Source organism: Lagopus leucura, unplaced genomic scaffold (genome assembly GCF_019238085.1).
Source record: "Lagopus leucura isolate 7727_CA_CO unplaced genomic scaffold, USGS_WTPT01 Super-Scaffold_100157, whole genome shotgun sequence".
NCBI lineage: Eukaryota > Metazoa > Chordata > Aves > Galliformes > Phasianidae > Lagopus > Lagopus leucura.
In genome coordinates this window covers 695,596-709,259 of record NW_024962334.1, presented here as the reverse complement: position 1 = coordinate 709,259, position 13,664 = coordinate 695,596, and the positions used below count along the sequence as shown (strand labels likewise).

The 13,664-nt window shown below is 39.0% G+C and overlaps 1 protein-coding gene across 3 annotated transcripts in view; it reads left to right on the top strand.

Moving 5' to 3' along the window:
* Window positions 1-13,664, top strand: part of HECW1 (HECT, C2 and WW domain containing E3 ubiquitin protein ligase 1) — a 236,233-nt gene that overhangs the window by 148,882 nt on the left and 73,687 nt on the right. For all 3 annotated transcript variants that reach the window (XM_042889148.1, XM_042889147.1, XM_042889149.1), the window contains exon 6: window positions 5,851-6,020. In XM_042889148.1, the coding sequence (XP_042745082.1) occupies window positions 5,851-6,020 (170 nt within the window). The remainder of the gene's footprint in view (window positions 1-5,850; window positions 6,021-13,664) is intronic.

Below are 13,664 nucleotides of genomic sequence, written 5' to 3'. Positions count from 1 at the left end.
CCAGGCTCCACACTTCCAGCAGCACAGCTGAATCGCCTTCACCTGTGTTCTGGTGGCTGACTCAGTGCTCGCCTCAGGTGGTCAGTCAGAGGTTCAGGCCGTGATTCAGCAGCCCCATACAGTCCACTGAAGATTATTTTGAAAAAATGCTACATCAAAATGTGGATATAGAACATAGTCTGTCTTCTAAACATTTCTCGAAGTCCTAGTGACCGATTTTCTAACAGGAATCCTAGCTAGTAAATTTTGCTTATTGAATATTACCATAAACCTACCACTTCTGCCCTCCCCCAACTCAAACTGACTTGCCCAAATATGTTCTTTATAAACCCCTAAGTTACTAATCACTCACCTGCTTATTTGGTTTTTTACCTTTGCAGAGGTGAGGTGAATGCTAACCCCTCCAACACACCAGCAGCTAGGTGCTCTAGATTGACATGCTTAGAGTCTGAAATTAACTGCTGCATTATCCTGTGGAACACACGTAATCTTACCCTGTGGTATGGAGCTTTGTGTGATATCTGCTATCTAAGACTGGTTCAGAGGAAGATAAGAGGTGGTATTTTGCTCCAGTGGCTGACAGCTTGCAGTGATGAGATCCTCGCTGTTAAACTGTTCAAGTAGCTGTTCAGACTTTTTCTGTGCTTTCTTTCTTGATTAAGGCAATTTTAAAAATAGCCTTTTGGCTATTTATGAATAATTAATTTCTTAATTCCTTTTCATTTATAAATAGACCCGTTTCCTTCCTTACACCTCCACTGCCTCTTCCTCATAGGAACGAGAATCCTTTCCATAGTCCTTTTGTAGCATGTCCTAAATGATTTTTCCCTCTTTTCCACTGCCTTTAATATGTTGTCTGGTTGTCTCATTTGACAAAAATGTTCAAGCTAATCTATCCTGCTTAGCTGGGTTTGTGTTTGGTGTTTTTTTTTAAATCAGATCTTTAAGAACCTCCTTGTGTAAAGGTACCAGCCAATGCTCTCTTACTTACATTATTATTTTTCGTACAGGGAAATGCAGTCTATTTACAGATCTGTGGATTTCTGAGAGCAGAAAGAACTGTTTTAATGTCTGTGTAACCTTTTGAATATCAGCAGTTGCAGAATCCCATTCAGTAGTTGATTAGTCACTAATTTATTGTACGTTATCTTTCTTAATTCCCCTGTATTATTTTGCAGTGTTAGATGTAAGTCTTCCTATCGCTGCACATTACTGTTAGATTTTTACAATTCCTTAATATTCGATTTATTGAAGTTTTATACCACTTGTAATACTGCTTAATTTGTTCTCGTTTTCCATACTGTGAATTCTAGCATCATGTACTACTGCATAAATCAAAATGGTATTTCCAAGTCAGTGCAAAATTGCTGTACTGTGACTGTTGAAATGTTATTTACTACTGGTAGCTGAAATAGTCTCTATTCCTTTAAAAGCACATTGCTGAGAGGAGGTACTTCCATGCCTATTGGTGAGTCTTGAGCAAGATGAGTTTTATTTTTCCTTCTTCTGATGCCACCTCTATGTCTCACATAGCTCAGCTCAGTGTGTGAACTTGTGCTCTCTGAAAGAGGCGATACTTGTTTTGATAAAAATCTACACAGAGCTCACTGCAAAAGAAACACTGATGTGTTAGCTGTGACAATTACTTTATCGTACTGATAGACAACTGAATTACCAGTCCTGGTTCAGGTACAGCTATTGAATGTCATAAGCTAAACTGAAAGCTCTTTATTTTACAAAGTTGGAAGGGAAACATCTGTTTGACCTATCCATTGACAGCCTAATTATTGTGGTGATGATGTCTGTGGCCTCCAGCGCAAGAAAAATGCGGAGCTGTTGGAGCAGGTCCAGGGAAGGCCTCGAGGGGGGTCAGAGGGCCAGAGCATCTCTGCTGTGAAGAAAGGCTGAGGGAGCTGGCTTGCTCAGTCTTGTGAGGAGAAGGTTCTGAGGGGACTTCATTGCAGCCTTACAGTACCTAATGGAAATTTCTAAGCAGGATGACTTTTTACACGGGCAGATAATGATAACACAAAAAGGAGTGGTCTTAAATGAAAAGAGAGGAGATTTAGATTAGATATGGGTGGTGAGGCACAGGAACAGAGAAGCTGTGAATGCCCCATCCCATAGCTCTTTCTATACCCTATTCGTCACTCTTATTCTCCATTTTTTTTTCTATGGCACGGATCTAGGCCAGTACTTCACTATATCTGCACTATCCTCACAATTGTTTTGCTTATCACTATGATCAGAGAATCTCCTTGCTGTGCATGACAAAATGTGACTGTCGTGCTCTCTCCTCTGACCTTCAGAAAGTTTAGTCACTTGTACTGAGACATAATCAGACCTGGTAACACAAATAGATTCCAGCTGTGAATTGATTAACGTCCCCATCTAGTTTCATGTTTTCCCACTAAACACACACTGATTTCCAAATTGCCACAAAGATACAATCTTCCTCATTAACTAGTCATCAGTGCTGGAAAGTCCGGGATGCTGTGTGAAAAATGAGTGTACAGAACGAGTCTTTACAGGGCAGACAGGGAAGTGTATGGCCCTCCTTAGGGGCAGAAGCGACATGCCTGCAAATGACCTAGAGCAAAGCTTCCTTTAGTCTGATCGAGATAGCCAGAAATCAGCACGTATGAAAGGCAAGCCCTGAAGTTGGAACAAACTGATAATTCCCTTGGGGCAGCAGCAGGCAGCACTTGCTGTAAGCCACCTGCATATAGAGAAGTGAGCCTAGCTGGCATAGGATGCGCATACTTTTTTAACTGAAAGTCTGTAGCAGTGAAAGAATTGGCAGTTGCTGCCTGTACACCTGGATTGCTTCCTTCCATCAACTTCCATAAGAGAGAGGGCCTCACATTATCAAACTGATAGATCTGTATGACCTTTTTTACAGACTTATGAACAAATGGGAAACTGACATATGATATATCAATAACTTCTTTAGTAAACTGGCTAAAAATACACTTTTGAAAAGCATGGGTGAGTTATGTTGGTAGCATGTCCTCATGCCTTCATGAAATACACTAAAACTGCAATGTACACCAACATAAATCTCAGCCATCTGGATTCATTGGTTTTACCAAGATTTGAATTCTGTTAATCCTAAATATTCAGTATCTTCCGAACCTTTGCTAAAGACAATACAGAGGAGAGAAATATTTTCATTTGTGAAAGTGGAACAAATGGTGTTCTGATCAGATGTTACACAGCAGTGGTAAGAGTGTACCTGAGTGTTGTAGTTACAGCAAGTTACAGCATTCGTCACTTCCATTTCAAATTAAATTGATTTCTTCTGCATATACGCAGGTGTCAGTGTAGCATTATTCTGAGCTCTTGCATTTTCGAAGCTGATTTTCATGGTGCTCAGAATTTTTTGTGAGATATTTAAGTGCTATTTCCCTACTTGAGAAAGCTACTTCTGCTATCCTTGTGTGCACTGGACATTAAAAATAGAAGGTTCTGATATTTTAACATGATTTACTGCAATCTAAGCAAGAAAATGGTGCAGATAAAATTTCTCATGTGCTTAGCTAAAGCATTTTTCTCATGCACATACAAGAATCAGCTTACTAATTAGGGTTAGGAGTACCTTTACCTTCATGACTGTTTATTTCCCAAAAATGAAAAGAGAGTGATAGGTTATCAAAATATATATATATATTTTTTTTTTTTTAATGATACCTAATATATACGTACCTATCAATATGTATGTACTATCAATTCTGTACCAGGTACAGGGTACAGAAAGATGGAATGGCTGCTCTTTGGAGGAAAAAAAAATCAAACATATATAGCAATAAATATTTCAGTTTCAAATCTTTTGAGGAAACATCAGAGGGAAAGAAAATCAGATCTGAGAGGTCTTTTCCTCCTCTCATATTTTAGCATTCTGACACTATTACACTGCTGGGCCTTGTCATTCATAGCACTTTTGCAATATTGGTTTTTATTTCTGGAATGCACTTCTAACAGTACAACTTTCAAAGCAAAACAGTTTGCCATAAAAGATTTCATCAGGGCTGATAGATTAGATATATGCTGCTAACAGAGATTGCACACTTAGAGGAGAAACCCATGTTATCAGTTTGAATCAGATCTTTTTCTTTGTGTAAAAATCTCCCTATAACCATAGTAATGCATGGTGTCAGCAACGTACTTTCACATGGGCTGTTAATAATGATATCCCCTATTTTTCATCTTTATTCATTAGAGAACATCAGAAGAATGAGATTTTTTAGTACAGTCAGTTTCTGGGCCAACAACTTTTGAACTATGAATTGTATGCTGGAAGATGCAATCAAAATCAACTTCCTTTTTAGTTTGCATATTTTATTACGTTCCCTCTTACCACAGGTGAAGAAAGTGAAATACAACCTGGTGAATCTAAACAAAAATGCTGATGTTGGTGTGGTGTCAATTCACCTAGAATATCTTCTGGGAGTGCTTTCCATGGTCTCCTGTTGACTTGTTAGAACAACTCTGTGATTTGGATTTAATCAGTTTGAAGAGTGTTAAGGCACTGTTAAAGATAGTGTTTTGGAAACCTGCCTTAAAAGAAAATGTTTAAATTGAGTATTTAGGAATGCATCTAAGCAGTTTCAGAATATTTTTGTATAACACTTTGTACATCTTCAACACAGCAAGTGAGAAAAAGCAGCTAGAATGCAGGTCAGTGCTTTTAGCTGTAAACAGATCTCCATGCAAAGAATGGTGGGAAAGTAGCTACTAAAATCACTAATAAAAGCTAAGTGCTTTATGTTTTCCTAGGAGAGCTTAGAGATGCTGGAAAAATGAAGGCCAGAAGGTTTAGTTTATAGCAGTTGAACCAAAACTAATGATAGTTGCAAATTTGCTTTTCATTGACTTCATAGCAAGAAATCATAGTAGACTTGCGTCTTTCAGCAGGATCTTAAGAGTAAATGTTGAAATAAGTGCATGGAGATTTTCTCTGCACAACTCAAATACCAGGGAGTTCTGCAGCTAGAAAGTCCCACTCAAAACTTGGACATTATGTACAGGAGTTTTCATGAATTAATTCAGGTAAAGTTGGCCCAGGCGTGGAAGGAAGCATTTTAAAGTGGAAAAAAAAAAAAGTAAAATGGCTTCTCATGTAGAAAAAAAGTGATCTAAAAGCTACATTTCATAGAAGTAGAAAACCGATGGTTAGGAGAAGTATCATGATTGCCGTGTTTACATCATGAAATGAATGGATCTCTTTTTCAGAGCTTGTTTTGGAATTTTGATTGAACAATTGCTTAGCTCTGATCACTTTTATTTCGTTCCACAAGCTCTGATTTAGAAGCCATGTTACCCTGCACAATCAGGGTGTAAAATTTTCAGTTCAATCAGATAATAAATTTTAAATATTAAGATTTGGCTTCATGTTCCCTCACAACAAATACAATAAGTTTTTTGTTTGCTTGCTTGTTGTATTCCAACCAGGCTATCTAAATTCCTCATCAGTTCCCTGTCTATTTCTCCTGCTCTCCCTGATAACTGCCTCTAATTTGAAAAAGTAATCACTTTCACAGAATCACAGAATCACAGAATCACAGAACTGTAGGGGTTGGAAGGGACCTCCAGAGCTCATCGAGTCCAACCCCCCTGCCAAAGCAGGTTCCCTACACCAGGTAGCACAGGTAGGCATCCAGGCAGGTCTTGAACATCTCCAGAGAAGGAGACTCCACCACCTCCCTGGGCAGCCTGTTCCAGTGCTCCGTCACCTCACTGTAAAGAAGTTCTTGCGCATGTTTGTGCGGAACTTCCTGTGCTGCAGTTTCCAGCCGTTTCCCCTTGTCCTGTCTCCACTCACTTTATTTTACCTTATTTAACTTCTTTCAGATTTCCAGGCTTTCGGTCTGAAGAAAGGAATGTTTTTCAATCCAGATCCTTATCTGAAGATTTCCATCCAGCCTGGGAAACACAGCATCTTCCCAGCACTTCCTCATCATGGACAGGAGAAAAGATCTAAGATCATGTGCAATACAGTTAACCCAATCTGGCAAGGGGAGGTAAGCAGTTGAGCCAAGACTTAAAACATGGAAACAACTTTGGCTATGGATTCTTTTCTTTAAGCTTTTTCTTATCTGTAAGTTTTTCCTTATCTAAATAGTTGTTGATCTAACCAAGTTTGATGTGTTTCATGGTTTCTTATCAGTACAAAAGACTTAAATAGCTACAAATCAAAATCAAAACTTTCAGTATGGGTTGTTCTCTGTGGATATCATTTATGAAGTTAATTATGGAAGGCAAATGTAACCCAGAATTGAAAAATATATTCTGATAACGTGAAAGATTGCTGCTAGATTGTCATAGTGTTCTTATACAGAGAGGAAACATTATATAAAGTAAAATAGTATAGCATGCAAATAAAAATCTGTGTTTGAAAAATGTCTCTGGTAGTATAAATTAAAATCAACCTTGGCACATTTGCCTATCACCTTGAAGAAATGCTCTCTAGTCTGCTGCTTGTTATTGGAAGGGCTTCATGGGCATTAATGAGATCTTAGAGTTCAGTTGCTCCCTGCTGTTTTTAAATTACACCCAAAATGACAGCAATGAATAAGGAATCTCTGGAATTAAAGGAACCTGACATTAAGAGTTTGATTTACTGCTATTCTCTTTCAGACCAATATCTTCACTGCAGGAAAGAGTAGAAGTAAATAAATAGACTAAATTTATTCAAATTAAAATGTAAATTGCAGAGTAGCTTAGGAATAATTAGGTCAAACTGCATAGGAATGAAAGTTAGAGTGGGGAAGGAGATGAAAGAATTGTCACTGAATACTCTTCCGTTGAGGAGGATGCATTTAAATTAAGTATTGCATCAGGTTGTGCTACAGGTGAATTTTTGTTGGGGAGGAGATGACAGCTCGAAGCTAGTCTGAGAGAAAATGCCTTCTACAGGACTTGCTTAAGTGGAAGGCCCTGTTGTGAGGCATCCACCAAGCAGTATCTTCTTTCCTGCCCTAAGCAACAGATGTGTCTGGCAGAGGGGTCCCAGGCCAGAGTTGCTGGAACTGGAGGTCAATGGCAGAAATGTTTCAGTAAAGTGCATAAGACACCAGTCTAGAGGTAAGCAGGCATAAAAAGGAAACTTGCTTCATTATGTGACACATATGGTGCATGTGATTGTGGGAGTTTACAGAAAGCATGAATGCCAGAAACTGATGCTCAAAGGACATAGGATGTGCCTGTGATCTTGCTGTTCACTGTTGGCCAGACTGAACTGCTGAGGTGACACAAGCTGTTCACATTAGAAAAGGGACATAAGCTGTGCTGATGGAGGCTGAAAATAATCTTTTTAGAAGTGCTCAATACTGGTTGGAGCTCTTCTTTTTTCAAAAACAAATTCCAGCCAAAGTAATGTGCTCTCACTTCAAGGTCTTTTTGCACTGCCAGGGGATAAAATAACCACGAAGAAAGAATGTGGCTCTGATTAAATGTCAAGGGTCATAAGATATGCTTGAGTTTGTGAGCTGACATTTCTTTTCCAAAGAGTTTGTCAGAAATAAAAGGAGAAACAATGAAATAACCTAATAAAGGATGTAGGAAAGGAAAAACACACAGCTGAATTCTACCTCCTCTGCTCTCTGTCTGGTTTTCTTAATTGTGTGCAACCATGTAGCTTCTTCCTTTCTGTTGTTAGCTTTTTGGCCCGTAAGGAGTCTACAACAGCAGAGATGTCATTCAACACACTATCCATCATTTTCTTTGGCTGGTGTGGAAATGTTTAACTGCTTGTGCTTGGGTTGCAGTTTACACACATCAGCTGCTCTGAAGTTTTTGTTACAAAAACCCATACTGGCATATCTGTCACAGAAGTTCCTAGGCTTCTTCAATTTTATCCTTTTATATTATCCTCCTAAGAGAAGGAGAACTACAAACAACTGCCAAATTGTGGTGGTAGCTGTTTTTCCATCCACCTTTTTCACGACACTGGTGGATGTGAACACTTGAAATGAAAAATTGTGAGAAATCATAGTTATTTCATTAACTGCTTCCATCACAAGTCATTCTTCCCCAGTATACTTTGGATGGTGTATTACTTCAGAATTGTGATTCTTTTCTAAGGTTCTCCATCATAGCCCATGTAAACAGAATCTAGAAGACCTTTTTCAGTTTCTTTCTCTTATCTGATTAGTTTTGGCTCCTAAACTTGACAAATTCTGAAACAGGGAAATAAAACTTTAGAAATAACTACAAGCTGTTATATTTGTGTATGTTCTTGATTACCCTGGAGCAAATTCAGAAATGAAAGTGTTGTCTTAATTCTGTAGGACTTCACCATCAAAATAAAATCCTACAAAGCAAAAGATGTTTCATTTACTTATATTCATTATTCATTTTGCTATTCCACCTCATATACTTATCAAATTGTTCTATTTGCATAGTAACCATCTGCATTAAAAGAACACTCTGAGAGCACTGTGATACCTCAGGCAATATTTCATCAATGTCATGTAATATTAATGATCTTCATTTCACAAGCTATTCAGATATTTTTCGACACTAGTAGCCCTGAATTAAAGCTATCTTGTATTGCACTGTTTCATTGTCCTTTATACAGGAAGGCATAACCAGATGTAAATTTCTTACTAAGAGATGAGTTGTGTTTAACATTTTGACACTTGTAGCAATACTCAAGTGAAAGTGAGGTGGAAGCCTTCAATGAGAGCTGATCAGTGAAGCAGGTTTAAAACCATGTGGCGTCTTACAGTGGTTGAGAGGAGTCCTTCTGTGATGTTTCCATGTTTTCCCATATGGAAGCATAACATCCAATTCTGCTAAGCCAAAGTGCTGAATATTGTAGTGTGCAATGACAAAAGCTAGTAAATATTCAAAGGAAGGTCCAGACTAGTTACTGATTGTGCCACAGCGTCTGTACAGTCAGTGATGAGAAGAAAGCAACTGTAGAAAATAAAAACAAGTTCCTTTCATACAGGGAACTTACTGCTGATTCACAGTTTATGGTCCAGATTCTTTTCATACTCCTTGCTCTACTTTCAACGTGGTGCATTCTTTAACAATATCTGTACTGGTAAACAACATAGATCTGTTAACATAGATGAGGTTCTGAAAAACAGCTGACACTGCACAGCTGCATCTATGTAATTCCTCTGGTATCCTCTAAAACATGTTGGGTGTATCCCAACAACCTGTTAGGGATGCTCTCTTACCTGTAGAAGCCCCATCCCACTTGTAGCAATTGGTTGGTGCAAGGCAAAACAATTGCCAGTGACTGTCGACAGTTGTCGGCAACTCATGGCTCTGTGGCTGTATTTAGAATATTGATAAGATTCTTGGCACTGACAATAGCATTTATCTCAGCCTTTTCCCCATATCTGGTCTTAAGTGTCAGACTGGACCAGTTCTATCACATCAGATACTCATTCATCACGCACAGGTAGGAGGTACCCCTAACCTGTCCAGACTACTACTTGCCATCCACTACAGGCTATGGACAACTGAGGGGAGAAAAGTTCTCACTCATTAAAAGATGTCAGCTGTAGGTGAAGGTGGTGGTGTGGATACATTTTAGATGTCAATGAATAAGAACAAACAATACAAAGAGCAGGGATCAGAAGCCAGCAAGGTTGTTGTGTTGCTGACCTACATAATGGTTTGTAGGATTGTTGCCCCACAACCTCTTTGGCTTTGCTTTTCCATCTGCAACATAGCCTAGTTTCAGGAAAGACCTCCCAGAGTAATTTATAGCTTGCACTTTGTCTTTTTAAACTTAATCTACTGGGAAGAAACCACAGTATGGAAGGTATCTTTGCTATCCAGAAGAAAAATTTTGCATGTTGGACAATGAAAATGACTGTGACTACTCTGCTTTTTATCCATGTGTGCTGATATCGCCAAGGTCAGGAGTTGCCCAACATTTTAGTCTGGGAAGAGAGGGATCTGGGGAGACCTCAGTGCAGCATTCCAGTACCAAAGAGAGCTTATAAAAAAGTAGGAGACTACTTTTTACATGAGCAAATGGTAGTAGAAAAAGGAGGAATTGCATTCAATTAGAAGAGAGGAGATTTAGATTAGATGTTAGGAGGATTTTTCTTTACTCACAGGGTGGTGAGATACTGAAACAGGTCACCCAGGAATGTTGTGGATGCCCCATCCCTGGTGGCATTCAAGGCCAGGTTGGATAGGGCCCTTGGCAGCCTGATCTATTGGCTGGTGACACTGCTCATGGCAGGGAGATTAGAGCTAGATGATCCTTAAGGTCTCTTCTAACCCAAACCATCCTATGATTCTGTGTCATCCATTTGACTTCAGTAGCGCTTGTTTGTATCAGAAATGTTTTGAAGTCAGAGTCACCTAATGCCCACTTATATAGAGAGATTACTCCAAAAGTAACCCTATTTTCAATGTTATCACCACTAGGAGCAATGCATTTTTGCCAGTGTTGAACAAAAGCCCACGCACTGCATTTGTAAAAACCTGCACCAGCGGAGATGACCCACCGTCAGCACTGCCGAAATGCATCACCCAGCACCTCACTGTGCTCACATCCACTGTTGGTTGCTGAATAAACATTCAGCAGGCATCAGTGGGTGTCAGTCTTTTCTGCCCGGAGAAATGCAATTCCACACCTGTATTTTATATACTCTTCCATGTCAGATGCCAGTTTCTCGGATGCTCCTCTGCTACTATCTGTCACACAGCAACAAAATGTGACGGAATATTGATAGGAAGGTTCAGTTTCTACAGCTGTACCACCAAAATCCACCACTGATGTTGTGGGCTGTTAGAAGGGATTTTGGAGCAGCCCACCAGATTTGCTAACAGTTCACTTAATTGCAAGGTCATAGTGAGCGAGTTGTCTTAGCATGCTATTTTGGGGTAAAACGTAACTAAATCTCTTCAGGAAGTGTTCTTTTGTCAAATCTTCTGTTCATCTAATAGAACTGAGGAAGGTGAATGTTCATCACCTTACTTCTAATACTGCTGTTAAAAGAATAATGACACTATTCACATATTGTTTCATGTTGAGACCGTGCATTTTCTGTCACAATCTTTTGATAAATCCCCTCTAAGAAGATTTTATTTGTTAGTAAGCAGTGCACAAGCACAAAGTGATAGACAGTCCAGGCAAATAGTACTGATCACTAATGATTTTAATCAACAAAACAAACTGGTTTAAGAAGTAGTTAATATACCTCAGTCTGGCTGGCAAATTCTGACAGTGGTTTGCAAATTAAGTACTTAACCCATCTGAACTTCCCTTGAGATCTATTTGTTGCATTTCCTTCTTGACTGTGACAGTTTTGTTAGAACCTGTCGCTTCTTCGGTTTTGGTTACTTACTAGTGAGTAGGGATAGAGCCAAGAGGAATGGCAGTGAGATGACTGTAAGAATTGGTTGTTGCAGCTGTCCAATGTATTTAAAGCAGTAGGAATTGTTAGCTGTTAAATGACACTTTGAATTTCAACTCCAGTAATTCTAGCTCTGGAAGAGTGGATTGCCTTTCAGTAGGAGCGTGAGGATGCAAACAATCTAAACTCCTTGCAGCTTCCCTGATTGTTTCTTTGCCTCACCTTTTACAAATATTGTTAGGTTATAGCTGCCTGCTTTATCACGCTGAAGATAGCTAATTTTTTCTGGTGAATTAACTGATGTGTGTAAGAAGTGTTCAGTATTCTGTTGCAAGAGTGCTTGAGAAACAGTAGTTAATGTGTCAGAATTGATAAACAGAATTAAAATATTTTCAAACATGTAACTTGTACTGACTGCACCTCAGAGAACCCTCAACCTTTGAAAAATACTGCACTTGAATAAATTCTCATGAAATCTATCTCTTCAGATTACCAATCAGAAGAAGCAATTAATCAAGGACTCAGATGCTAGAGGTGGTGGTCTGGGGAGAGGGGGATTCTGTACTGCAGTCAGCAGGGATAGAGTCAGGGGGTCTGCGTGCTGGCTGCAAGACTATCAAGGTGGTATCAGTGTAATAGACTGAGTGCTGAGCCACTGATTCAAGATGCTTTAACTCTTTTTGAAATAATGGTATTATTATAAACTGGATGCAGATCGTATTTTATCTGTTTTTCATCAGATTTAGGGCCCAAATCTAGATACTGACAATCCTACCAATGCTTCATGTAATGCATTATTCCATCAGAAGTTCAACATGAAAAGAGCAACAGGAGTATGACACTGATTGAACTTCCGTTTTTTTTATCGTTTAACTTAGATAGCCTTTCTCCCTCTTCTTCTGACAAATACAAACGAATCGGTTGCAGAGACAGGCAGGCCTTTGTACCTAAGCATAAGTCCAGCACAGATGATATGATATCTAAGTCCTGAATTCAGTGTTTTGCCAGAGGCTTCAATGGCACTGCCTTGTGAGTGGCAGCTTCAGTGTACGATATTCCACTACACGTGGCCACATAAAGTGTAAAACAAATATTTCACGAAACAGAAAAGCTGTGATTTTAAAGCTGCAGTTTGCTTTAGTATCCTGTGATAACTGCAGTGTGAAAGCCCAAAACAACTTTAGTTCTTTCAGAAATGAGTGGAAGGAGTGAGAAAAATTATCTAGGTTATTCTAAAACGTCATTCTTCCAGAAACACATTCTTATCACATCTTCTGCACCTAAAATACTATCAGTCTTGCTAATCTTGTGTTCCACCTATCCTATACTAATGAATTTGTAGACAGCATGAAAGAGATGAAAAAAGGTCATGTCTCTTGATGCACCATCAGTGCTTCATTTTTTTCAGGAGTTCTTTTAAATGTCTGATGTCTTAAGGCTGATATTAGTCATTTGTAAAGTGAAAGCCATCTTGAAAAACTATCCACTAGCCATCCGAGAAAACTCACGAGTCTCTTAGCCAGTAACTCTGAATTTTGTAGAAAACATGAAATGAACAGGAAGGGTCTTTTTTTCCCAATAAAGAGAGAGAGCGAATCTGGGGGACAATCTAGGAAGTCAATATGCAAGGCCTTATCCAACTTTAAAGAAGTTCAGTGTAAAGAGTTGGATGAAATGTTAAAACAGCAGCGCAGTTTTTTTGCACCCTTTTTATTGTAGGAAAGGAAACACTGTGCCATGCTAGAATAGGGTACCACACAGATTCTGACACTGTGATCGCTGCTGAATCTAGGGGCAAAGACCTGCTAGGAATATTTGTTTGTAGGGTTTCTTACCCTTCCGCAGCAGTGGAGCTCTGTACCCTGTGCTGGTGACACTGCAATATTTTGTGCTGTCAATGAGAAGTACTGTAGTGAGTTTAAGAAACTGGAATTCTCTTCAAACTTATCCAGTTGCTCATATGAGAAGCACTGTGTGGGACAGAAGTGACACGCACTGAAAATTTTTGAATGGGGAGCAGAAAAGTACAGATGGAGAGTGGTGAGTACCTAGAGCATGAAATTGTTTCACTGGAGTATTTGAAATGAAAAAGCCACTAATGAAATATTCATCTGAATGATTAAATCTATCTTCAGCCATCAAAAGTAATTTACAGCCTTTTAAGATTTATTTCTGCATATATTGTCCCTGTGTGGTGGTGGGCATCACAAATATATTCTGTTTAATTGTTTCACGTACTCAATTCCAAGTCAAGAGCCTAATGCTCTGTATCACCAATGTATTAATTTACCTACCTTTCACCAGTTAATATACTGATTGTTCTCAGCACTTTCC